The sequence below is a fragment of the Enhydra lutris genome, unplaced genomic scaffold (genome assembly GCF_002288905.1).
Source record: "Enhydra lutris kenyoni isolate GAN:26980312 unplaced genomic scaffold, ASM228890v2 scaffoldscaffold10, whole genome shotgun sequence".
Taxonomy (NCBI): Eukaryota; Metazoa; Chordata; class Mammalia; order Carnivora; family Mustelidae; genus Enhydra; species Enhydra lutris.
This window is the reverse complement of record NW_019154094.1, coordinates 8,415,927-8,438,476: the sequence shown is the minus strand read 5'-3', so window position 1 is coordinate 8,438,476 and position 22,550 is coordinate 8,415,927. Positions and strand designations below refer to the sequence as shown.

The following is a 22,550-nucleotide window of genomic DNA, read 5'->3' as shown; positions in this document are numbered from 1 at the left end:
CATAGTTCAGCGAGAGCGTCGTGGGCTTTTGGGTCTCGGGAGTACACTACAATTCCCGAGATGCTCTGCGCCCAGCCGGCCGGCCGTCATCTGCGCGCACGGCCCCCTGGGACTAGTAGTTTCAGCCGCGTGGATGTGGGCCTGAACCCAATGGCCAAGAACTCGCATTCCCGGCCACCCGTTTAGCAGGGCGGGGCGCTCAGACCCGTTTGGCAGGGCGGGGCGCCTCGCGAAGATGGTGTCGCGTGTGGCGTGTGGCTCCCGTCGTCTGCCCAAGTCTCAGCTTAGCCCAGCGGCCGGCGTCTCGCCGGTCTGGAGCCCTCAGCCGCCGGGTCCCTGACCCCGCGCCCTCTGCGCGCCCGCGCTCCTGATTCCCGGCATGCCCCGCGCCCGTAAGGGCAGCGCGCCCCGCAAGGGCGCCCAGCGCCGCAGAGCGGGTAAGTGGGGAGCAACTAGTGAGCCGCGAGCGGGGTCCTGCGTGGCTTTCCCGTCGGTGTCCCGGAGGGTCCTGAACAGAGACTTCTGCCTCGACCAACCTGGCGCTGCGTCCCGCAACTCCCCCGCCGTCGGCACGTGCCCCAGGAGGCAGCGGCCACGTGGGTGTCCAACTCGAGCGCACTGCTTGCAGCTCAGGAGCTCGCGTTACCGGCCCTAAACCGGTGGGCGCCTCCCCGCCTCAGTTTCCCGCATTGCCGCCGCACCCCAGTTGCTTCCTATGGTGGACAAACCGCGGAACAGAGGAGGAAGCCTGTCCCCCTCGCCACTCCCTGGTGCTTTCCTGGACTGGACTAGGAAATTGGAGGGAGGCCTAGCCTGTCGGGGAGTACTGAGGGGGCCGGCTGTAGGGAAGTTGCAGGATTACGGCTTTGGTGGGCCTGGCACGGCTTTCGTGGGCCTGGCACGAGAGGGTTGGGGAGTGCCCTGGAGCCTGAGGCGGCTCTGAGACTTATCAGCTTCCAACAGGAGTGTGTTTTGGTGCAGTAAACACATATGTTTACTCTTCAGGAATGGGGTGCCTGCTACGCACAGCTCAGACTTGGCCACAGCCCTAACAGGACTCGGGTGTGGGGCTAAGAGGGTAGCGACATTCCAGAAGGGTTGGTGCTGTGGGATAAGTTCATTAAATGGTGTCAGCTCCACACTTAGGAACCAAGGAATTCTCGAGGGGCTTGTGGGTGAATCCCAAGAAGGTGAAGAAGAGAGCGCTATGCAGAGGGAAAAAGTTATACCAAGCCCTGGCATCTGGAGGGAGCACATGAGGGAGGCTGGGCTGTTTTGGCTGGTTAGGGTAGTAAGAGAGGAGGTGAGGAGAGGCCTGGATGCATGCTCAACTTTGTCCAGCAGGCACATGGAGTATTTAGTTCCTGAGAATTAGGACCAGCCTGGTGACCAGAACCCATCTGGGGCTCTGCTGCAGCAGCTGCCCTTGCCAAAGTCAGCCCCTGGCCCTGGGCAGAACCCACACACAGGAGTGTACGTTTTGCTGACCCTGACATTCTCCTTTGTTTACCTATTTTCAGGGACTCATGGGGTCAGGGGCCACTCCACTTTCTGCATTTCCCAGGATCAGGAGGGTGCTGTGTGTACATTCACCCAAAGCTAAAGGCCTGGGATGGTCCGGGGGGGGGGGGATCTCAGAAGACAGTATGCTTGAAGCCTGGGGCAGCCACCCACATCCACTAGGAGCTGGGCTTCTGCCCCAGGGCAGATAGGTGATGTTGGCCCACAGAAGAGCCATAACTAGTTGTTTAGTTATTATCTTCATTTGCTATACCAAAAGAGTCTTTTAGCATCTCTGTTTTGCACATGAAGAAATTGAGGGGGTAAAGGCTAGGTATTTGACTTGGTTACACCCCTTTTAAGATAGGGAGCTGGAATTTGAACCCTGTGTCTGTATGTATTCTATATATACAGATCCTATAATTAAGCCCCTGACCTTTGCCCTGGCCATTTTTAGGCATAATCTGGGCGAGTAGCTGAGCTCTCCCAGGATTTGCCTAGAAATAACCCCACTCCAGGCTCAGCCACAGGCCTAGGTGGGGCCTGTGCAGCCGTGTCTACCGCTACCAGGCTCTCAATCTCCATAAAGCAGGCTGTAGTCTCAAGGAGGCTCTACTCACCAAGCCTGCTGGGTTTTCCTCGGGTGGACCTCGCGCCTGATGTTCTCCAGCTGATGGACCTCATTTCCCTTTCTCCTCCTTCCTGGCTCAGTGTCCCCTGAATCAGCCCCAGTGCCACCTGCCACAGTCTCTGTTTCCTCATCTCTGAAAGGGGCAGGATTTTATTCTCGTGCGCTCATGAGGTTGGGTGAGGTACCCCCGAGCCGTCCCTCATCAATGGAGGCAGGCCAAGTGCTGCCACAAATGTGTCCAACCTTTCCCAGGTGCCCGGAGCAGTACCCAGGCTGACTCAGGTTCCAGTGAGGATGAGGCTGTCAGTGAGGCCCGCAGCACCACCAGTGAATGCCCCAGCCTCCTTAGCACTGCAGCCGAGGACAGCCTTGGTGAGAGTGGGTGGGAGGTGGCAGGGCCTCTGTGGGGATTCCCTGGGATGGGTCAAGACATAGGGCTGACCCGCTGACCTTGCAGGGGGGGATGCCGCGGAGGAACAGGGCCAGCAGGAAGACCTTGAGGAGAAGTTGAAGGAGTATGTGGACTGCCTCACAGATAAGAGGTATCCCTGACTGCCGGCCAACCCCCACACCCGTGTCCCTGCTCAGCCCATGCCAAGTGTGACCCAGTAGGGCTGGCCCACAAGGTCCCCTCTCTTCGTCCCCCAGTGCCAAGACCCGGCAGGGTGCTCTTGAGAGCCTTCGCCTGGCCCTCGCATCCCGCCTACTCCCCGACTTCTTGCTGGAGCGCCGCCTCACCCTGGCTGATGCCTTGGAAAAGTGCCTCAAGAAAGGTTGGGCCCTGGGGGCTCAGGGGAGACCTGAACTGGCTGGGTGCTGACCCTCGCTGCATGGGCTGACCGGAAAGCATTCCTCCAGGGAAGGGCGAGGAGCAGGCGCTGGCCGCTGCTGTGCTAGGCCTGCTCTGCGTGCAGCTGGGCCCTGGACCCAAGGGCGAGGAGCTCTTCCACAGCCTGCAGCCCCTCCTGGTGTCTGTGCTCAGTGACAGCACAGCCAGCCCTGCTGCCCGGCTCCACGTGAGTGTTTCAGGCTCAGTGACCCCCTTCCATCCCCTAGTCCCCAAGCAGAGAGGTGGGTTCCACCTGCCTTCAGGCTCCCCTACTCTAAGGGTGAGCCCTGTGGCCAGGAACCCAGGCTCACTCTCTGATTGTGGCATGGCTTTGCCCCCCTTCCCACAGTGCGCTTCTGCTCTTGGCTTGGGGTGCTATGTGGCTGCTACCGATGTCCAGGTAAGTCGCCTCCAGGCACAGGTAATAGAGCACCTAGGCCCTGGCTCTGCCCCTGAGCCATTCCCACTGGCTCCCTGTGTCCCTAGGACTTGATGTCTTGCCTCAACTGCTTGGAAAGCGTTTTCAGCCGGTCCTGTGCCGTGGGTGGCTCCACAGTCCCTGTGGTCCCCGCCAGCCAGCATGGCCTGCTCTGCGCTGCCCTGCAGGCCTGGGCTTTGCTCCTCAGCGTCTGCCCCAGTGCCCATATCAGCCACATCCTGGACAGGTAAGAGTGACTGCTTGCTGTGAGTGGGAGGGGAAAGGCAACAAGGCCCCAGCCCACACATAGCTCAGCCTGCCCCTTTCCCAGGCAGCTGCCCCGGTTGCCCCAGCTCTTGTCCAGCGAAAGTGTGAACCTGCGAATTGCTGCTGGCGAGACCATCGCACTACTCTTTGAGCTTGCCCGGGACCTTGAGGTGTGAGGCGGAGTGGGGGAAGGGAAGGGAGGGGGGCCTCCTGACACCACCTGTCCAACCTAGGCTGGATGCAGGGGACATCACAGAAGTTAGGGCAGCCCTAGGTCGTGACAGAGGGGAGGTCACCCTAACACAGACTCAGATGCCGGGTGCTGTGGTGGGGGCTCTGAGAGGGGTGTCTGGCCCTGGCTAGAGAGGGGCCAGGAAGGGATTCAAGGGGGCCAGGCAAAGGAGGAAACCACTTCGGCCGTGAGAGAAACAGCCCCATGTTGAGAGCGTGCAGGGCCTGGGCTTCTGCTCACACACCCTCCGTTGCTCCTGCTGCAGGAGGATTTTCTGTACGAGGACATGGAGGCCCTCTGCAGCGCCCTGCGTACCCTGGCCACCGACAGCAACAAGTACCGTGCCAAGGCTGACCGCCGGCGGCAGCGTTCCACCTTCCGAGCCGTGCTGCACTTCGTTGAGGTACGTGTGAGCGCGTGTGTCCTGGTGAGAGTGCTCCCTGGACACAGCCGCCGAGCCCTGTTCTGTGGGTCCCCCTATGCTGCAGGGTGGGGAGTGTGAGGAAGAGTCCATCCGCTTCGGCCTCGAGGTGCTCTATGTGGACAGCTGGGCGCGGCGCCGTGCCTACACTGCCTTCAAGGACGTGCTGGGATCGGGCATGCACCACCACCTCCAGGTGGGAGGACGGACGGGGAGGGGGTGCCCAGCTTGGCTCTTGTGGACCAGCCTCAGCTCACTGCCCGTTTCGTCCCCCAGAACAACGAGCTCCTCCGTGACATCTTTGGCCTGGGCCCTGTGCTGGTGCTGGATGCCGCCGCCCTGAAGGCCTGCAAGATCTCACGTTTTGAGAAGGTTTGCACCCTCGGGCACCCTTCTCTTTCCCACGTTCCCGTGGCCTCGAGGCCCCGCACTCTGCAGGGGCTGGAGGAAAGGGCTTGGGCCTCCCCTTCCCTGGCTCACCAGAGCCCCGCTCGCTGCCCCCACTCCAGCACTTGTACAACGCTGCTGCCTTCAAAGCACGGACCAAGGCACGCAGCCGCGTGCGAGACAAGCGGGCAGACCTCCTCTGAGGCGGGGCCGGCAGAAGAGACTGTCCACACCCGTGCCTGTGTTTTTAACAGAAGACACTGCAACAACTCGTCCCTGCCAGGAATCATCGCTTTATTTTTTTAATGACAAAACCAAAAACAGACATGGGGATGGGGTGGCCAGAGGCCAGGGCAATTGGGATCCTGGCCCCTTGCCCCTGCCCACAGCGCTGTGGCCTCTCCCTGCCCTGTCCCAGGCCTGGCCAGATGTGTGCTTATCCCAGAGCTGTGGGGCACATGGTAGGAGGGCTGTCCCTTGCTCTCCTTCCTCAGGCCCTGCTCCTCTGGGATGACCCACGTCCTTGAGGGGAACGGCATCTGCCAAATGGCACCAAAACAGGTGGGGACACGAGGGTGCCTGGAATGGATCTATATGCTGATTTTTAAAGATTATTAGAGATAATTAAACTGAATGCTCAGCCTTCTGCAGCCATTCGCTCTGGTTATTTCTGCCTCCCTCCCATCTGCTGCCCCCGTGGGCCCTGCACCATCTCCATCTCATCTTTGCCTTCTGAGACCGTCTCCTCAGGTGGCCGTCCTCCCCATCCTCAGAGCTCTCCTGCTTGAGCGCTGAGGCTGGATCCCTGCTGGGAGGCCTGGCAGAGTTTGGGCAACTGGGGTGGGGGCAGCTATTTCTAGATTTGAACCTACGTCTGGGGGAAGCCAGAAGCTGCTGACAGGCCACAGAAGGAGCCAGGAGGCTGGTATTGCTTCCTCTGACCTTGGGCCACCCAAACCAGGGCCTTGGCACCAGAAAACCTGGCCAGCCCTGGCCTGAAGACAGGAGAGGCGGGTAGCATGTGGTCAGGTCAGACTCTGGTACAGAAACCTCACCAAGGAAGTAGTGCAGAATAGTGGGTCAGGAGAAGCCTGCCTTGGCCACTTTATCCCTGGCCCCCCCTCATCCCCAAGCCCTAGTCCCAGTGGTGTCTCAGCTGGGTGCGGGGGCCTCGCTGGAGTTGAGCCTGCGCAGCTGGCTGAGGCTGGCCAGCCGGAGCCTGAGGAGCGTCTCTTCCTGGGTGCGCAGGGTGTGTGCCAACACGCGGAGAGACTCGCTCTGCAGCACTGGGGACAGGCGGGAATGAGGGGATCATCAGACCTCATGCCACCCCACAGCTCCCCACCCTTTGCTGCCTCGGCCTCAGCAGCTGCTCCCTCCAACCATGCAGAAGGAAGTGACTTCCAGGCCCTGCTCCTCACCCTCGGTCCCCACTTGCTACCCATACCATCCATCTGTCTGTCCGTACCGCTCAGATAGACAGCCAGAATGGCGAGTGCCAGGCAGGTGAGCACCAGCAGTGCCAGCAGCATCAGAAAGCTTCCCCGGCCTTGCAGGGGACCGCAGCCAGCCTGGGCACACAGTGACGGGGGCAAGATGCCCAGCAGCTCGTCCCATGGCTGCGCCTCCTCGGCCAGGTAGGGGCACAGCGAACCTGGGGGGCAGATGGGGCATCAGGAGGGTAGGGGGTGTACCTGCCCTCCTCCCCTCTCCCAGTACGTCAGTCCCGCCGCCCTGCCCCCCTCACCTCCGCTGTGCAGGTCACTGATGGACTCCACCCTGTGCAGCCGCACGTCCTGTGTGTGGCTGGGGGCCAGTGGCGCCCTGCTCCTGGGGCTCGCTGTCAGTGCCACAGTGTCTGCTGGGACAGGGCAGGACTGATTCAGCCGCAGGCTACCACCCCCCCGCCCCGCCTTCTTTGAGGTGGCTTCCAGCAGCAGCAGGGACTCAGAGAAGACGGGAAAGGACAAAGGGAGGGTGGCTCCAAATGCCCCAAAAACCGACTCAGAAATGATCCTTGTCTGGGAACCAGGATGACCTTGGAGCCCCTTGGGCCTGGTAACACCCACGACAGCAGGAGGTACATCTGACTTGCTCGCTTTGGCTCCCCCCCCACCACCAAGCAAGCACCGGAAGGACTTTCAGGCATTCCTCTGCCTGCTCATTTCTAAAGAGTTATCAGCCTTGGAGGGCTCAACTGACGGTGCATGAAATTTCATCCCTGCTTCTGCTATCACTTTGCCCTGCAGACCCTGTGAGGTAGCCACCAGGCCAGACCCAGTGTCTGGCAACTTTGCATGCCCCACAGCACCCCTTTCCTAGCTGGGTGCCACCTGTCCCCCAGGGCCTGCTTTAACGGCCTCTGAGATCTGTGATTCAGTTGTACTTCTGTGAACCCCGCTGTTTTCACTCAGCCTTGTAACAGGAGACCTGCCTTTGTTATCAAGCTGTTCCACATGCTCCTGCAGCTTCCCTTTGAGGCCGCCTGGGCATTTAGGTTGTTTCCAGTTCCCTTCTGAAGCTAATAACCCCTAGGAAAGGACATGCATCAGCAAGTATGAAGGTTTTTCCCAATTTCCTAATTGTTAATAAGGACAGATTACTAGAAGCAAAGTTACTGGCTTAAAGAGCAGGGGCTTCTTCTTTAAGCCATCAGACTGCCCTCTAGAATGGCTGTCCATAGCCCCCAGAAAGGTATATCACCACCTTTAGGCCTTTTCACTGAAAAAAAAATTACATACATACATGCGTACACGTATGTTTCCCAAACTGGGAGATGAGGAAAGGCCTTCCTTGACCTGTTTTTTTTTTTTTTTTTTTTAAGATTTTATTTATTTATTTGACAGAGATCACAAGTAGACAGAACAGCAAACAGAGAGGAGGAAGCAGGCTCCCCGCTGAGCAGAGAGCCTGATTCAGGGCTCCATCCCATGACCCTGAGATCATGACCTGATCGAAGGCAGAGGCTTTAACCCACTGAGCCACCCAGGCGCCCCTTGATTGGGTTTCTTTGCCTGGAATACTTTCCTTATCCATTTCCAGCCTCTGCCCACTTAGTCACTGGGGTCTCTGTACTTTTCTTGTGATTTCACTGATTTTTAAACCCATCAAAAATATTTTGTGATTTCTAAAAAGTATATTTTACTTTTTTTTTTTTTTTTTTAAATAATCTTGGCTCCTTAAACCTCCAGATACCCAGCTGGACGCTAGATAACAAAGCAGGGGGGGCATTGAGGGAATGCCTGCTGATAGGGGCAAGGGTGATTGGACTCTCAGTCTATCACTTTCAGAACAAGAACTCAGCCTTCATGATTTGCTTGAAATTGGCCCTTGAGATGCCTCAGAGCAAAAAGAGATGCCAGTCACGTCTGGGTGATGGGTTGGGGGTCATAGTAAATTCCTCTGCAGCTGGCTCTGCTTTCCCCACACTTTTTAAAAATAATATTTACCTATTTGAGAGGGAGTGTGTGTGTACACAAGCAGGGGGAGGGGCAGGAGAGGGAGAGAATCTCAGGCAGGCTCCAACTCCCTGCTGAGCACAGAGCCCGACAGGGGGCTCATCTCGCCACCCTGAGGTCATGACGTGAGCAGAAATCCAGAGTTGGGTGCTTAACGGACTGAGCCACCCAGGTGCCCCTTCCCCACCCTTCCTACGTTGAACTCGGATTCTGTTCATTCCCAGGAGAAAGCTTGATAAACGTTGTTTGGACCCCAGAAGGAGGCAAACATCTCCCATCACTACTGGGGGCTGGGCACCCCACCCCCATCCAGCTGAAATGTTGAAAATATGGTAAGGGAGTTGACCGGCTGGGCCAGAGAAGTGTGGGTCAGCTGGTCAGCCCTGTTCCGGCCCCACTGAACCTCTGTACTTGGGTGCAATGGGGCACTTAGGCGAGTGGCCACCAAAGGCCTAACTAGCTCTAAGCTGGGCCAGGCCAAGGGATCCCACCTAGCCAATAGTTAGGTCCATTTTAGGCTCAAGCTGGAGGAGGCCGGAGATCTACCCACTCCCAGTCTCTGGGCCACATGCCCAAAGGCTTCCTGGAACAGCCTGCCCGGATCCCAGCTTCCTCCCTGAATGAAGAGCCTAGCTGACCAGGCGTCTGCCCTGTCCACACCCACTTGGGCACAGCCTATAGTTGACCAGGTAGCTCCCCCCAATCCCTCCCTGTCCTTAGCAGGGGAGACAGGCAGGGCCGGAGAGGACGTGGGGTTCCAGATGTGGTAAGCCCTCTCTCCATGCACAGGGGGTAGGTCCCTTTACTCAAGCTGGGACATGGTGACTGATGACTAGCCAAGGAAGTGAGGTCAATGGGATGAGGCAGGGCTGCTCCAGAGTCCACAGGGTCACAGGACAGGGGACTTGCCCTCCCCCATTAATGCTCTCCTACCTTCCTGGGTCTCCTCAGGCATGGCGGGCAGTGGACAGTTGGGGGGCTGATAATAACACCCAGTAGCAGGACAGGATGAAGGCAGCAGTGGCTCCTCAGAGCCTGGAAAGGCTAGCCGCCTACCAGCCCGGGCCTAAAATAGGCCTGAGCTCAGCCCACTGGGCTATATTTAGAGGGGGCAGCCCTCAGCCCTGGGAATGGGTGGAGTGACCCAGTGGGGACTATCTTGCTGGTGATGGAGCCCAGACCAAAGCACACCTCCACTAATGCAGGTGCCAGGGTCTTTCCTGGGGAACTCTGCCACCCCCACCCTGTATATGTACAGGCCTTGGTGTCTTTACCCAGACAAGCAGCCTCATGCTCACCTCCAGCAACGCCCCTCAGGGCAGCTGAGACCTGAGCCTCTCTACCCCCAAAGACCTCTACTCAAAGCTGGGTCATCTCTACTCCAAACCGATGGACAAGCACCTAGCCCTGTGTGACCTGCTGGCCCCAGGGACTGGGGTGATGGATAACGAGCCAGGGACATGAGGGCCCCCAGAGACACACCTACACATGCAGGTACTCATGCTGGTCAGTGGGCAAACTTAGATTGAAGATTGGTATTTCTGTTAATAAGCTTACAAGCTGGGGGAAGGGATTGCCCCCTCTCTGACCTCCATTTCCTCATCTCTAAAACAGGAATGACAATGGTTCCTCCCTGGCACAGGACACAGGAGGATGGAAATACAGCCACATGTCAGAAGCACTTAGCACATGCAGTTTAGAACCTTCCTACTCTCCAAGGGTATACAAGTCACACACAGTGTATGAGGAGGCATGGTACCACTTACTCTTGAAGGGAGGAAGTGGCCGATCTTAGGGCTCACACTCTGCTATTGGACCCCTGAGGCCCTCCTTCCCAACTGGGACAAAGCAAGACAATGAGCTCTACCTCCTTAAACATCCCAAATCCATCACTTCACTGTATCCCTGGCCGCCTTGATGTTCCTCGAGCACAGCAACCTTGTTTCTTGCCCTGGCTGTTCCTTCCAAGAAGGCTCTCCCCTGGATACTCCCGCAGCTGGCTCCTTGTTTAGCTCAAATGTCACCCCCTCATTGATGCTTTCTTACATTATTTTACATATCACCAAATTGCATTTTCTTCATAGCACTCAGCCAAGAAATTCTATTATTCAGAATACACTGTGTATGTCACTAGGACCCGGGAAAGGCCCCACGGAATCCCCTCGGTCACATGGAAACCATCTTTAATCCTCACCACAGCATCCTTAGCAGAAACTGAGGTCTAGAGACCACAAAGAAGTTGCCCAAGGCCACACAGCGAGACCTAGCACCAGCGGTTGCGTGCTGGGGCCGCTCCAGCTTCGGCTGATAACGTGTTTATTGCATTAGTACAGTCGGCCTGCCCCACCCCCACCCCCACCCTCTCAGCCTGTTCACAGCTTTCTGCTCATCCCCCAGGGAGGAGGGCCTTCCCCGAGGGTGGGCACTCCGGGCACCTCCTCCGCCCAGGTCGTTGCTCTGGAGCCCGCTTCTCTGCCTCCTCGCGACCAGCAGGACCCCGTGCCCGGCCTGGGCCGTCCCTCCCAGGGCTACATTCAAAGGTTATCCTCTGTTAATAAATAAGCTGGCGAGGCAGCCCCTCGGCCAGGGCCTGTCGGTCGGTCGTTTGGTCTCCATCGGCCAGGGACCAGTGTGCCGGGCCCCGTAGCCGTGCGTCCCCCAGGGTCTGTCCTCCAGCTCCTGCCTGGAGTCGCCTTCCCTGTACCCAGCCCGGAAGCCGAATCACCAGTGCGCGGCGCTGCGGGGCCCCCGCTCTGCGCGCGGCTCGGGGGCGTGCCTTCGGCGGTTTCGGCCCTTCCTCCGCGATTCGGGAGGCAGTGGGCGCGACTCGGGCTGCAGACGACACATTCGCAGGGAGCTAGCGCCACCGCCGCCCGGCTCCACCAGCTGCAGGAAGTCCCGGTACCAGAGCTTGGGGCCTGGAGGGGCGACGGGCGCAGCCTCCTCGGTCCGGGCCAGCCTTTCGGCCTGCGCGGCACTCAGCACGTGTAGCGCCAGGCGACGCAGCGGCTGCGAAAAGCCCTGCTCCACAGCCGCGCACAGGTACACGCCTGAGTCCCCGCGCCGCAGCCCGCGCAGCAGCAGCCCCCGCGTCACGCGCTCGGCGCGCTCCTCCGCAGCCACCTGCAGGCCGGGCCAGCGGGAGGCGGGGGCGTCAGGGTCGGGAACAGCGAAACCCGGCTCCAGGACCGGCCGGGAGATGCAGAGGGTCACCAGCGGCCGAGCGGGAGTAGGATAGAGGCGCTCGCAGGGGCACGTTCGGAGGCTGGGGACACTGGGACCGGTGGTCTGAGAGGGGATCCCCGTACCGGGCAGGACATGGGGGGCGGCGCAGGGAGCGCAACAGGAGGAGAGAGGGCGCGACTCCTCTCGGACAGGGGCGTGGGGGCTGGGTCTGGAGTGAGAGGCCTCACCGGGATGCGGCGTGCAGGGAAAGGACCAGGCCTCACCGGGGGGCGGCGTGCAGGGAAGGGACCAAACCAGGCAGAGGGGCCGGTTAGGCGGAGTCTCACTGGGCGGGGCCGCACCTCGTCTACAGGTGGGAGCCGGCCGAGGGCCTCATTGGCTAGGGCGGGGCCTCTCCTGGATGTAGGGGCGGGGCCAGGGCCAGTTGAGGAGCCGGGCAGCGGGAGGCTCACCTGGGTGCGGGCCGCCTCCCCCGCGCGCTGGAAGGTCCATTCCACGCGTGCCTGCAGCGAGCGGGGCTCACACTCTAGGAAGGCGCTGCCGCCCTCCACCCCGAACACTTTCCGCTCCAGCAATGTGGGATGGGACGAGTCTGGGGAGGGCAAGGGATTGTCAGATTCAGGCAGGGCAGGGCAGGCTGTGGCGTCTTCGAAGGCCGCTAAGTCGGGGCAAGCTGGGGCACTCACCCCCGGAGCACAGCGTACTGGGGTCGCCGTTCTTCACGTCTTGCCGCCGAAACCGCCTGCGGGGAGTAGGGCACGTGGAACTTCCATGAGCTCTTCTTCCTTTAGCCAGCCAGGTGCCGCAAAGGACTCCGGGTGGCCCGTCCCCGACCCGGCCCACCTTTTAGCGCTGGGCTGGAAGCGCGTGCACGCGGCCCCGTCCCAGGCGCAGTAAGGGTCACGCGCCAGGCAGCATTCGGCGCAGGCACGGCCATGGGCAGCACAGCGGTGCAAGGGGATCTGGGCCACTGCGCTCCGTGAGGCAACGTACAGCTGGTGCTAGGGGGCACGAGGGGCTCCGGGGTGACCGAAGGCAGCCCCGTGCCCGCCTCCCACAGGTCAGAGATCCCTTACCCCACTTGACAGATGGGAACACTGAGGTCTCAGGTCACGCAGTCTAGCGAAGGCAGAACCTATTCTCAAACCCGGGATTCGAACTACCAAGGGAGGCATGGGGGTTGGGGCACTCGGGGAACGCACTGGGTCCCTTTTACCCCCAAGCCTTCTGGTCACTTACTCTCTTGGAAGAGATTTGCATGCTGGTGATAGCAGCCGAGTCCTGAGAGGGAGAGGGAGCACTGGGATCAGGGATCAGTGGGGTGGGGTTACTCCAGGCAGGGGGGGCACAGAGGCTGAGGTGGGGGGAATGGGGGGAGGCTAGATCTCACCTCAAATACGTGCAGCTCCTCCAAGAGCAGCCCCTCCCCGTTAGGCCGGCTGCCCTTGGGGACCGAGATCACCTTCAGCACGGTGCCAGCATCTGCAAGGATGAGGAGTGAGTGACTGACTCCTTGCATTCCCTGATAGCTAGGGCTGGAGGTCTCCTCACTTCTGAGGAGGTCTTCTCACTTTACCCTCAGCATGGTTGGGTCAGTGAAGAATGTGGGTTGGAAGAATAAGAGCAGCATCCAGAAGGAGATGGGGCATAACCCGGGCAAAGATGCGAAGGTGAGCCTGGACAGGGGCAGCTTCAGTAATGGGCAGAGTCTAGACTGGGTTTAATGAATGGACATGGCAGGCCACTGACCTGTGCCAATGAAGAGGACGTCGTAGTGTCCGTCAGCAGCTGCCACACGGTCTGCAGTGATCTGGGTGAAGGTGTATCCGGCACCCACTTGTAGGAAGAGAGGGCGCCCACCCACGGGCAGGACTGAATTGTACATGAGAGGGTGGTTCCGGGCAAACTGAATGACGTCATCAGGGAAGTCCTTGGTAGAACTGAAGGTGCCAAAGGTCTTGCTGGGGCACTGGGCGGTGGGGAGGAGGCACGACAGGGATGTGGGTATGAAGGTCTGGTGGGCCCACAAGAGACCTCCAGGAACTGGGAGTGGGGGTGCTAATGGATAGAGGCTTGCCCTGGGACTCTGAAGAGAGAAGACCCAGCCCTGCCTTTGGGAGTCTTAGGGGGGAAATATGGCCTTGCTTTTAGAAGCCCTGTCTGATCAAATTGATGTTTATCCACCCATAACAAGAGGAAGAAACCACATTCACCAAGAAGATCCCAGACCAGATTCTCCACCCCTGAAACTTCGAGCAGGTTGTGGTGGGAATCCTGGGGCTACGCACCATGCCTGGCCGGGGGTAGGGAACACGGCCCTGATAGGACACCCACTGGTGCAGGGGCCCTTCCTTGTGTGCAAAGGGCCCCAGAAAGGCACGGCGCACGTCGTTCATGCTATACACGCACACTGCAGAGCCTTGGAAGACGGTGCTGTGGGCAAAGGCATGAGTAGAGTGAGGGGCCCAGCAGAACCGGGGCAGTCCCGCCCACGACCTCCGACCCTCACCTGGATGTGGAGAAGACGGCATAGAGCAGCGGGCTCCAACGGTCCCTCAAGGACAGCAGGAACACATCCTCTGTGGGGAAGGGGCCCAGTTGGGGGAGGGCACACAGCCCTCAGGGTGGCTGGGCTCCCGGGTCTAGGGCACTGCACTCCCTTTCCCCAACTCCACCTTCCACTCCTGGCACTCACGGAGCTGGTCAAAGTGCGTGTCACCCTCTGCACCAGGCACGGAGCACACCAGCCGTGCCTTCAGGAACGTGGTCCACTTGTTCACCAGGCTGCGCTGGCCACCCACATCATTCTGCGGAGCCAATCAGAGGGCGTGAGGGGGAGCCCCAAAGAGGCAAGAGGGCAGGGGTGTGGTCACAGGCTGTGGCCCAGGGACTCCTCACCCGACAGATCTGGCCAACACGGGACACGGACAGGCGCCCCAGTGCTGGTGCAGCTTCCACTGCCGACTCACGGAAGAAGAAGTAAATCTTGTCATCATCAGGATTCTCGCTCTCTGGGATCCAGAAGACCTTAACAAACTTGGGCTCTAGCAGCAGGAGGTGTGAAGTCAGCATTCCCTCAGGAGACCCATACACTCTCTCTTCTAACTCCTAACTCTGGTGCCTCCAGAAGCCTGCCAGGAAGCATCTGAGCACCCAGTCTCTAGGATCAAGTTCATTGGGATGGCCCAGCAAGTTCACAGGATCCAGAGGATCAGGGCCTGTGAGTCAAGAAGCAGCCACAAGAGGGCAACAGAGACCGAGACTACCTGGAGAGCCCACCTCAGCCCGGTAGCTCCCCAGGCCAGCCGGCCAGGAAAGGAGGGAGATGGCCAATCAGTTGTACCTTCACTCACGGATCCTACTCTTGAACAGGAGGCAGGGGCCCCCGTTCTCCTCACTCTTAGAGCAAGTGACTTAGCCCCTGATGGTGGAGACCCCTTATCCTCTCCTGCGTCTAATCCTTGGTTTGTTCCTGCGCCGGATTCTTTGCTCTAGTTGCTCTTTCCCTCCATCCTGCGGGGTGTTTGGAATCAGCTCAGGCCCCCTCCCCAGTAGACTGGCTTCCTTTCTCGTTCTCCCACCTGGTCTCCTTGTCCCGTTCTGTCTGTGCATTGAACAGTCTCATGGCCATTGGAACTGATCTTATGATGTATTCATTCTGAGTTCTGTGAACTCAAAGAGGGCAGAGGCCCCATGTCTTGTCTGCCCTACAACCCCAGTCCCTGGCACAAGGCTGGACCCATGCTAGCTACCTGGTGGGACCCCGGCTGCACCCACTGCTCACTTCTGTTATGGGCCTTCCTTGGCACCTACCCTGTGGGGGCCGAGGGCCCCCTCCCCAAAACCCCACCAGCCTTTCACCATTGAGCCAGCGGGAGTCATGTGGTTCTGTTCGGAGACTCGGACGCTGGCCCAGGCTTCGGAAGATGGTGAAGTCCCGGCCCATGAGGTCTGCAGCCACCCCTGAGTACAGTTCTTCTCCTGCAGACAGGGTGAGGGCCGCTCAGCCAATCTGAAGGTTCTGGGTGGGGGATGGAGGTGGGGGGTGCTTGGAGAGCTCTGGCAGTAGCCTGGGAGTCAGTGAGGCCGTGGGGGAATCTCTGGGGCTCTCAAGAGAGTCGAGAGTCTCTGAGGGGCCCTAGCCTTTGGACTCACCCACAAGCACGGAGGCAGCCCGATGCCTCGGGTCATATGGACTCTTGCCCTTGCCGTCCTCTAGCCTCCGAAGGTCCAGCCGAAGAATGGGCTCCTGGGGGGGGCAGGGGACGGTTGTTACTTCTGGACCTTTCTTCACCTCCCAACCTCCCTCTCTGCCCAGAGCTGGACTTACCTCCAGCCAGTGGCCCACCTCCACGAATGCACAGGTTGGGTGGAAGGCCCCCGTGCCACAGGCCAGCAGATGGGTGCGGTTGTAGGCATGCAGCAACTTCACAAAATTCATGCACTCAGTCTAGTGGGCAGGCAGGGTCAGGGACAATGAGGCCTCCCCCAGAGAGGCAGCCTTAAGGAGTCCCAGCTCACCGGTAGCACCTCACCCCTTCCTCTCTTCTGCATCAGTTCAGGCAAGCACCAACATGGGCTGCGGTGACCCACGTGCCCTTGGTGACCAGCCCAGCCCACCTCTCACCAGAAGGCGCGCATAGAAAAGCACAGGCCTATACGTCCCCCTGTGACTCAGAGGCCCCCAAGAAGAATCACATGAGCCTCCACCCTGAGTCACTACCTCCAAACTTCAGCCACCTCGACCCCCTGCCCCCATCACAACCAGAACAGGCAGGCCTCTGTCTTGGCGCCACTGTGTGTAATGCAGGGGGCTGGCCTCCCCGCTCCCACCCTGAAGCCAGCACTCACGCCAATGTCTTTCCCTGCCCAGTTGCACTCCTCTCGCCATTCCACGGGGGCCGGCCAAGCCAGCTACAAGGAGGTCGGGGGAAGGGGACACAGGTCAGGGCCCTTTCATGGTCTTTGTGCAGAGAGTGTCCGCTCAGGGGCCCATCCCCCTGGGCCTCTCCAAGCAGTCTGGAGTAGGGTCCTGGGGCTCCTTCCCTGGGCAGTGCCAAGGCTGGGGGTCCCTGGTACCTTCTTGGCCCGCTTGCTGATGTTGTCCAGGCTGAGGGAGGCCACGTGGTTCTCAGCGCCCACAAACAGGCGTCCTCTTTCCTCATCCACCAGCAAAGCTTCATAGCAGCAGGTCCTCTCCAGCCTGAAGGTCCGGAGACCATGCCGGGCCTGGAGCTCTGCAGGGGGCGGACACCACAGAGGATCTGCCAGCCCTGCTGGAAGCTTCCCCTAGACCCTGCCTGTCTCTCTCACAGGTCATGGTTGTACATGGGACCTGGCCCACACACATGTGAGTTTCCACATGTGTGAGTTTCCACTGATGAAGACAGGCCCACCCAGGTGTGAAACTTCCATGGTGGGCAGTGCAGCATCCCCCCCAACCAAGGGGCAAGCAGGTTGAGCTCCTCGGGCAGGCTTGGACAAGCAGTGTCTGCAGGCAGGCACACTGGGAGGCCGGGGTGCCGGTGGGGTGCTGAGCATGTCCGGAAAGCCAGAACCCCAACCCCAGCATGGGGGTTTCCTGCCACCAGCCTGAGCTCAGTGCGATGCCATTGCTTAGTGACCAGTGACCGGCCTCCTGTGTAGGGGGTGTGGGAAGGAGGCTCTAGTGACCCCCCACACCTCAGTTTCCCTGGGGGTGGGTCGTGGATGGGACCCAGACAGGATCTGTTGCCATGGGAACGGAAGGGGGTCTTCCTGGGAAAGCAAGAAGAGAATGTGCATAGAAAGTTGGGGGGCTGAGGCCAGGACAGGGTTAACTGGAGATGGCCTGAGAGTGCCCCCAATCAAACCTGGGCCAGTGGCACAAAGCAACAGCAAACGCATGCCCCCTACCCACACTGGGATCCTCTCCCGCCCACCATGAGCGGAGCCCTCCCGCCCACCAGGTGCACCTACCTTGGAAGGAGAGCCGCAGGCGCGGGGTGCTGGGGGTCGCATCCCCCCGCACTGCCACCCAGAGCAGGGCCAGGACCGGGATCATGGCGGCAGCCCCGGCCTGCCCCATCCTGGTGGCTCAGGGTGCTCCGGGTTCAGCAGGCGCGTGCGGAGGAGCCTTGAGCCGCCCTGGACTCTGCCCCAGGATCTGGAAGAGAAGGAGCTGCAGCAAGGACGAGGGCGGGAGGCTAGAGGGGGGGAGTCCCCAGGGATCAGATTACAGCCCCTGGGGGAAAGAGGCTGGGGGGTCGCATTCCACTTCCGAGCTCTCCCCTCCCTGAGTGTGCCCTGCCTGGCCACAATCACAGACACACCCACGCTGGGCACACCCTTGGGGTCACCCCCACACTGGCAGGAGCCCGCCCCACCACGTCCCCCCCCCCAAGAACCCCCCCCTTCCCGTAGACACGCTCACAGGCATTAATTCACAAACTCTGTGTGCCTACTTCTTGCCAGCCTGGGACACTGGGGGGCACAGACAAGGTCCCCATGCAGGAGAGGGCAGAATGCCAACAAGGACTCAGATCAGTGCAGTCATTTCAGAGGGCGCCAAGTGCAATGAGCAAAACAAGCCAGTCATGGGAGTGAGCAACAAGAGGGGGTCAGGCCTCTGGAGGGGTTGTGCACCCACGGGCTCACAGAGAAACAGAGGTACCTTTGGGGCTGGAGCTGGAGCCACTGGTGTGGGCGCCCGTGAGTTTGAGTATTTCTGAGGGTCCCTTTGTGTATCTGTATTGTGTGTGTGTGTGCGTGCGTGCAGACAGGTGTATGTCCATGTCTGCGATGGCATGCGTGTGCACTTTGCAGACACTCATACATGTGTGTTGTGTACGTGTGCATTATGATTGTGTGTACACACACAAGTGCATGCGTGTCCCTCGGCACGCCGGTGAGTAAATACAACCACAGGGACAGTCAACTGCCTGCAACTCTGAGAGCGCCTGGATAGCCACTCCTCAGGAAGACGGCTGTCCAGGATCCCCGAGGACTGCGCTCCCCCATCCAGTCTGGAGGGAAACCTCAGCTTCTACTTGGAGGTGATTCCCAGTAGGACATCGCAGTCCTGGCTTCCTGCTTGACCCCTCTCTCCCCACCTGAGCCTAGAGGGGGCTGGTTACACAGAAATTCTGTGGGCTGACTTCAGACCAAGAGGAATCAAGTCGGGGGAGAGCCAAGGGTCTCAGGCAGCCTCTCACCCCCACTTCAGGTGAGTTGCCCGGCCCTCTCTGAGCCTCCCCTGCCACCTCACCTCCCCCTCCCCTGCCTTCTCCCTCAGGTTCCCCCATCTTTGAGCCCCTCCAACTCTGCACCAGAGCCTTCCCCTGAATCCCTTTTGTGGGGCCAGCCTCTGGCTGCAATCCCCATCGTCCTTCCCAGAGCTGGCGGGGCAGGTGCTGGGCACAGGAGCCCTGGCATGGGGCAAGGTCCTGGGGTGCCATCAAGCAAGGGGCACAACTGCCGAGCCACGTTCCAGACTGCTGCCCCCAAGCCCCTGCCCAGTTCCGCAGCTCCCAGACCCCTCCCAGGCTAGGACTCCCACCTCCTGCTGTCCCTCCACTGACACTTGCCACTGCCTCTTCTGAGCCCGTGAGGTCTGCAACGCCACAGAACACCTGGCCACCTTCCCACACTCCACCAGAACTCAGGCAGCAGCGCCTCTCCACCCCAGCCCCGGCTCGCCCGGGAGGAGGGGAGAAGCCTGGGGACTGTAGGGCACCCTACGACGGCTCCTTTAAGGAGCAGCCCCCGCCTCCACGCAGCCGGCCCGCCGCCCCACGCGCAGGCAAGTTTACTGGGCTGATCGGGTGACCAGGCAGGAGTTGGTGGCCAGGCCAGTGTGGAGCCGGCACAAGGGAGGGGCGACCCCTCCCTTGTCAGGCCTCGGGGCAATAGGGTACGCCCAATAGCAGTCCAGTGCAGAAGCAGGCGGCCAGTCAAGGCGAAGGAGGAAGAAACCATATAGGGCCTCCTCCCCAGCCCCAAAAGGCTCTGTGAAGCAGGCAGAACAGCAGGTCCAGGGGACTTGAGGTCCTCACTGGTCCCTACACAGCTGGAGAGCTACAAGTGGGTAGTGAGGGGCTCAGCTGGAAAGGGTCTGGGATCTTGGCCTGAAGCTGAGTCTGGTGGACGACCCCATTCGGACTGCTAGGGGTCTACTCTGGAAGGGCCGAATGTTGACCGTGGCTGAATGGGGCCCTCGGGTCTACGTGACAGGGCTTGAGGATGGCCTTTCACCCCTCAATCCCCCCAAGGCTGGTCAGCAGCTTGTCAGTGGTCAGTGAGGGAGGCTGTGGTTTCCAAGGGCTGTGGCCCCTCTCTGGCCAGCTCTCCCGGAGTAGGGGTGTCGGTGTCTGTTCCGGGTGGGGCCGGGCCCTGCTTTCCTGAGTCTCAGGACCTAGTGTTCCTGGCCTGGCTGGCTGGCAGGCAGGCAGATGAAGGGAGGGCCTCCGGGGGAGGACCAGGGGCCTTCAGGAGAGGGAGTAGAGGGATGCACCCCAGCCTGGGCTCTTGGACTTCCAGGATGCAGCCTTTTCCTCCTCCCAGCTTCTGCCTTGGACCTGGGCAGCCTCCCCCGGCCCCACGCAAGCAAACAAAATTCTTTGGCTGTTTACAATTTTCCACCCTAGCCGCCAAAATCAGCAAGTGCATTTGAGGTCCCCATCCACCCCCACGGTGCCCCCTTCCTGCCCCCACTGCTTTTAGTTCTTCAGGCTCAGGGTCCCAGTCTCTGTTTCATTCCCTCCAAGCTCCACGTCCATACTGAAAAGCAGGACCAGGAACCGCCCCCCCCACCATCTTTCCAGCATCTTGGGGCTGCCCCTTGCCCACTGGAGCCCTTTGTGTTGCTTTCCTTGCCCTAGGTGAGTCCTCTTCCCTGGGGCAGGAAGGGAGATCTGCAGGGGTGGGAACCCAGGGTGTCCCCCAGGGTCTTTGTTCCTCAGCCACAGGCCCAAGTATATGCCAGACTCCGGCGGGGGGGGGGGGGGGGGGGGGGGGACTTCATGGAGGCAGCCCTCCAGGAACAGCAGTGGGTTACACTGCACTCCGGGAGTTCCTAAGGATTCTAGAATCAAGCAGCCTGGGCCTGAGTCTTGACAGAATGGAGCAAACTAGGAAAGGCAGCTAGGGTTCCTACTCCTACCTGCAGCCCCCCCACCCAAAGGCCACCTCAGACTCCAGGCCTCTACATTTTGCCACGGGCAAAAGCAGCCTGGGTTCTCGCCCCGATGCTGCCTGTCAGTGCCACAGCCTCCAAGGCCTTGGTTTTTCCTTCTGGAAATACTTAATTGTTGTGCCAAATCCTACCACCTGCCTTCTGGGCCCTCACCCTCAGCCAGGCCCGCCCTCAGCCTGGACTCTGGGTGGTGTGGCTGGGGTAGGGCATCCATCTGAGGAAGGCCAGCGTCAACCCTCCCAGTGCCCAGCCTGGGCTGGGTCAGGCCTTGGCTCCACGCTTACACCTGCTTTAGCCATCAAGGCTGGTGACTCCGACGTCACAACCTTTCCTACTTCTGGCCACGTGGGGTACTAGGACTCACTACCCTGAGGACTTAGGCATTGAGTGGGGGTGGGCTGAGGGGCAGGAATGAGCCCAGCGAAGCCTGAGGCCTGACTTCCCTGACAAGGCACTACCCACCCCGGGGGGCTGGGAGATCTCCTGGGAAATGGTGTGGGGGCCCTTCCCCCACCGCCCCCCAGCCTGGAATCCATGCTCCCGGAGACCCCTGGCCCACCTTTTTGGAAAGATCAGCTCTTCCCCTCCTTGCCTGTTCCCCTTCCCTTCTGAGGGCCATGTCAGGGCTGAGGTGGAGGGGCCGAGGGCTGGACCGCCTGGAACCCTGGGCCTCTGGCTGCGGCCCTGCCCCCACCCGCTCCGCCCCAGCCCTCCGCCTCCTGCACATTCCTCCTGGGCTGAGGTCAGCCCCTCTGGGATGGGGGAGCCCCCCCCACCAGCCACATCACAGCTCTCCTCTCACTCCTGTTTTCTTCATTGCCCAGCAGGGTTGGGGGGGGCGGGGAATAGGGCAGGGGGTGGAGCCTCCCTCTCCCCTCCTCCACAGCCTAGGGGAGTAGTGGGGAGGTGCCAGGAATACAGCCAATGTAGACCGGGGTGGCACTCCAAGCTTATTAACATATATTAACATAAATGCTATCTTCTCTTAATCAGCATGGGGGGAAGGGGGGGGACAGCTGCCCAGGAGTGCAGGTTGAGGGGCTCGAGATGCTGGGGTGGGATCAGCACCCTTAGTATGCTGGGAAGGGTAGGGTGGGGTCGTGACGGCTCCTCACCAGCTGTGTGTTCTTAGGGAGACACTGAATCTCAGATCTCTTTACTCAACTGCCCTGCGGTTGCAGCAGGGGGCAGGGTGGGGGAACACAGGTGTCCGCTCTTGGTGCCATCTCCGCACCGGGCAGACCCCTCACTGCTGCATCTTTCAGCCCAGCTTCACTCCTGTCCCCCACCCCCGCCCCCAACACGACGACTGCCGCCACCCTCCACCTGAACCTCCGTCCCTCCCTGACCCCTGGGGACTCCTCAGTCTTCTTCCTCCTGGTCTCCAACCCAGCCCTGGCAGGGCCCAGGTGCCCATCCCTTCTCCCTGAGGCCTGATCTTAGGGAAAACTTTAGGGCCCCCCTCCCCCCGTTAGCCAGACAAGGCCCCGCCTCCTCCCCCAGCAGCACGGAGACCTGACCCCTTCACTCTCCCCCAGGCTGTGCCCCTGTGGTCTTTCTGCCCTCCTCCTCCCAAAACCTCCCCTCTGCAGTACCCCGCTACACACCTCAGAGACCTGGCTGGAGCTTGGGGGCTCCCAACTCAGCCTTAGCTGACCCCACCAGGGCTCTGGGCACCCAATTTCCAGAGGGCAGCAGGCCTTTGCTTGGGCTGTGCCCTCCACCCTTTAGCCCCTCCTCTTTGCCACCTGCTAGACTCTCTTCTTCACCATTCAGTCTTCAGGTCTCCCGGTGTCACTTCCTCTGTGAAGCCCCAGATGCCTAGAATACCCAGGGTCGAGCCTCTCTGCAGGCCTCTGGGTCCCCCAATGGCTGTCATCACAGGACCCAGCAGAGGACAGGCACAGGGAGGGAGGAGAGAGAATGCCTACAGGAAGCCCTTCTACCCTCCTGGGCATGCTGAGTCCTGGGGATGGGGTGCGATGGGAAACTGATGGTCAAGTCCTTCCTTGACCCTGCACCAGCCCCTCAGGCCTTGACTCTCTCCAT

The 22,550-nt window shown here is 60.3% G+C and overlaps 3 protein-coding genes across 3 annotated transcripts; 1 reads left to right on the top strand and 2 right to left on the bottom strand.

The window, feature by feature from the left end:
* The first annotated feature begins 224 nt into the window (after positions 1-224).
* On the top strand, positions 225-5,339 carry LOC111143950 (interferon related developmental regulator 2). The gene is made up of 12 exons (XM_022497986.1): positions 225-437; positions 2,384-2,503; positions 2,589-2,673; positions 2,780-2,904; positions 2,990-3,147; positions 3,310-3,360; positions 3,447-3,625; positions 3,710-3,815; positions 4,143-4,280; positions 4,366-4,494; positions 4,575-4,670; positions 4,808-5,339. The coding sequence occupies exons 1-12, from the start codon at positions 380-382 to the stop codon at positions 4,886-4,888; spliced, it is 1,326 nt and encodes a 441-aa protein (XP_022353694.1). The 5' UTR covers positions 225-379; the 3' UTR covers positions 4,889-5,339.
* A 70-nt stretch (positions 5,340-5,409) lies between these two features.
* LOC111143954 (leucine rich single-pass membrane protein 2) lies at positions 5,410-9,113 on the bottom strand. The gene is made up of 4 exons (XM_022497991.1): positions 9,077-9,113; positions 6,433-6,543; positions 6,154-6,339; positions 5,410-5,971 (listed from the first exon to the last, which is right to left on the bottom strand). The coding sequence occupies exons 1-4, from the start codon at positions 9,096-9,098 to the stop codon at positions 5,838-5,840; spliced, it is 453 nt and encodes a 150-aa protein (XP_022353699.1). The 5' UTR covers positions 9,099-9,113; the 3' UTR covers positions 5,410-5,837.
* Positions 9,114-10,864: 1,751 nt separating this feature from the next.
* On the bottom strand, positions 10,865-21,084 carry LOC111144338 (semaphorin 3B). Its single transcript, XM_022498593.1, has 18 exons — positions 21,061-21,084; positions 17,288-17,474; positions 16,409-16,566; positions 16,181-16,243; positions 15,660-15,779; positions 15,485-15,578; positions 15,191-15,310; positions 14,228-14,373; positions 14,025-14,136; positions 13,839-13,908; positions 13,618-13,762; positions 13,079-13,298; positions 12,720-12,811; positions 12,569-12,610; positions 12,173-12,330; positions 12,016-12,071; positions 11,782-11,921; positions 10,865-11,266 (listed from the first exon to the last, which is right to left on the bottom strand). The coding sequence occupies exons 2-18, from the start codon at positions 17,394-17,396 to the stop codon at positions 10,865-10,867; spliced, it is 2,247 nt and encodes a 748-aa protein (XP_022354301.1). The 5' UTR covers positions 17,397-17,474; positions 21,061-21,084.
* Positions 21,085-22,550: the final 1,466 nt, after the last annotated feature.

Bases quoted from the DNA above. Each gene is read 5' to 3' on its own strand.
- LOC111143954 (XM_022497991.1), bottom strand. From the start codon at position 9,098: ATGCCTGAGGAGACCCAGGAAG. The intron at 6,544-9,076 runs GTAGGAGAGCAT...CTGTCCCAGCAG, and splicing joins GCCTGAGGAGACCCAGGAAG to ACACTGTGGCACTGACAGCG. The intron at 6,340-6,432 runs GTGAGGGGGGCA...TCTGCCCCCCAG, and splicing joins CAGTGACCTGCACAGCGGAG to GTTCGCTGTGCCCCTACCTG.
- LOC111144338 (XM_022498593.1), bottom strand. From the start codon at position 17,396: ATGGGGCAGGCCGGGGCTGCCGCCATGATCCCGGTCCTGGCCCTGCTC. The intron at 14,137-14,227 runs GTGAGGAGTCCC...TTGGCTCCGCAG, and splicing joins GTGTTGGCCAGATCTGTCGG to AATGATGTGGGTGGCCAGCG. The intron at 12,611-12,719 runs GTGAGATCTAGC...TCTCCCTCTCAG, and splicing joins AGGAGCTGCACGTATTTGAG to GACTCGGCTGCTATCACCAG.
- LOC111143950 (XM_022497986.1), top strand. From the start codon at position 380: ATGCCCCGCGCCCGTAAGGGCAGCGCGCCCCGCAAGGGCGCCCAGCGC. The intron at 3,626-3,709 runs GTAAGAGTGACT...CCCCTTTCCCAG, and splicing joins ATCAGCCACATCCTGGACAG to GCAGCTGCCCCGGTTGCCCC. The intron at 4,495-4,574 runs GTGGGAGGACGG...TTCGTCCCCCAG, and splicing joins GCATGCACCACCACCTCCAG to AACAACGAGCTCCTCCGTGA.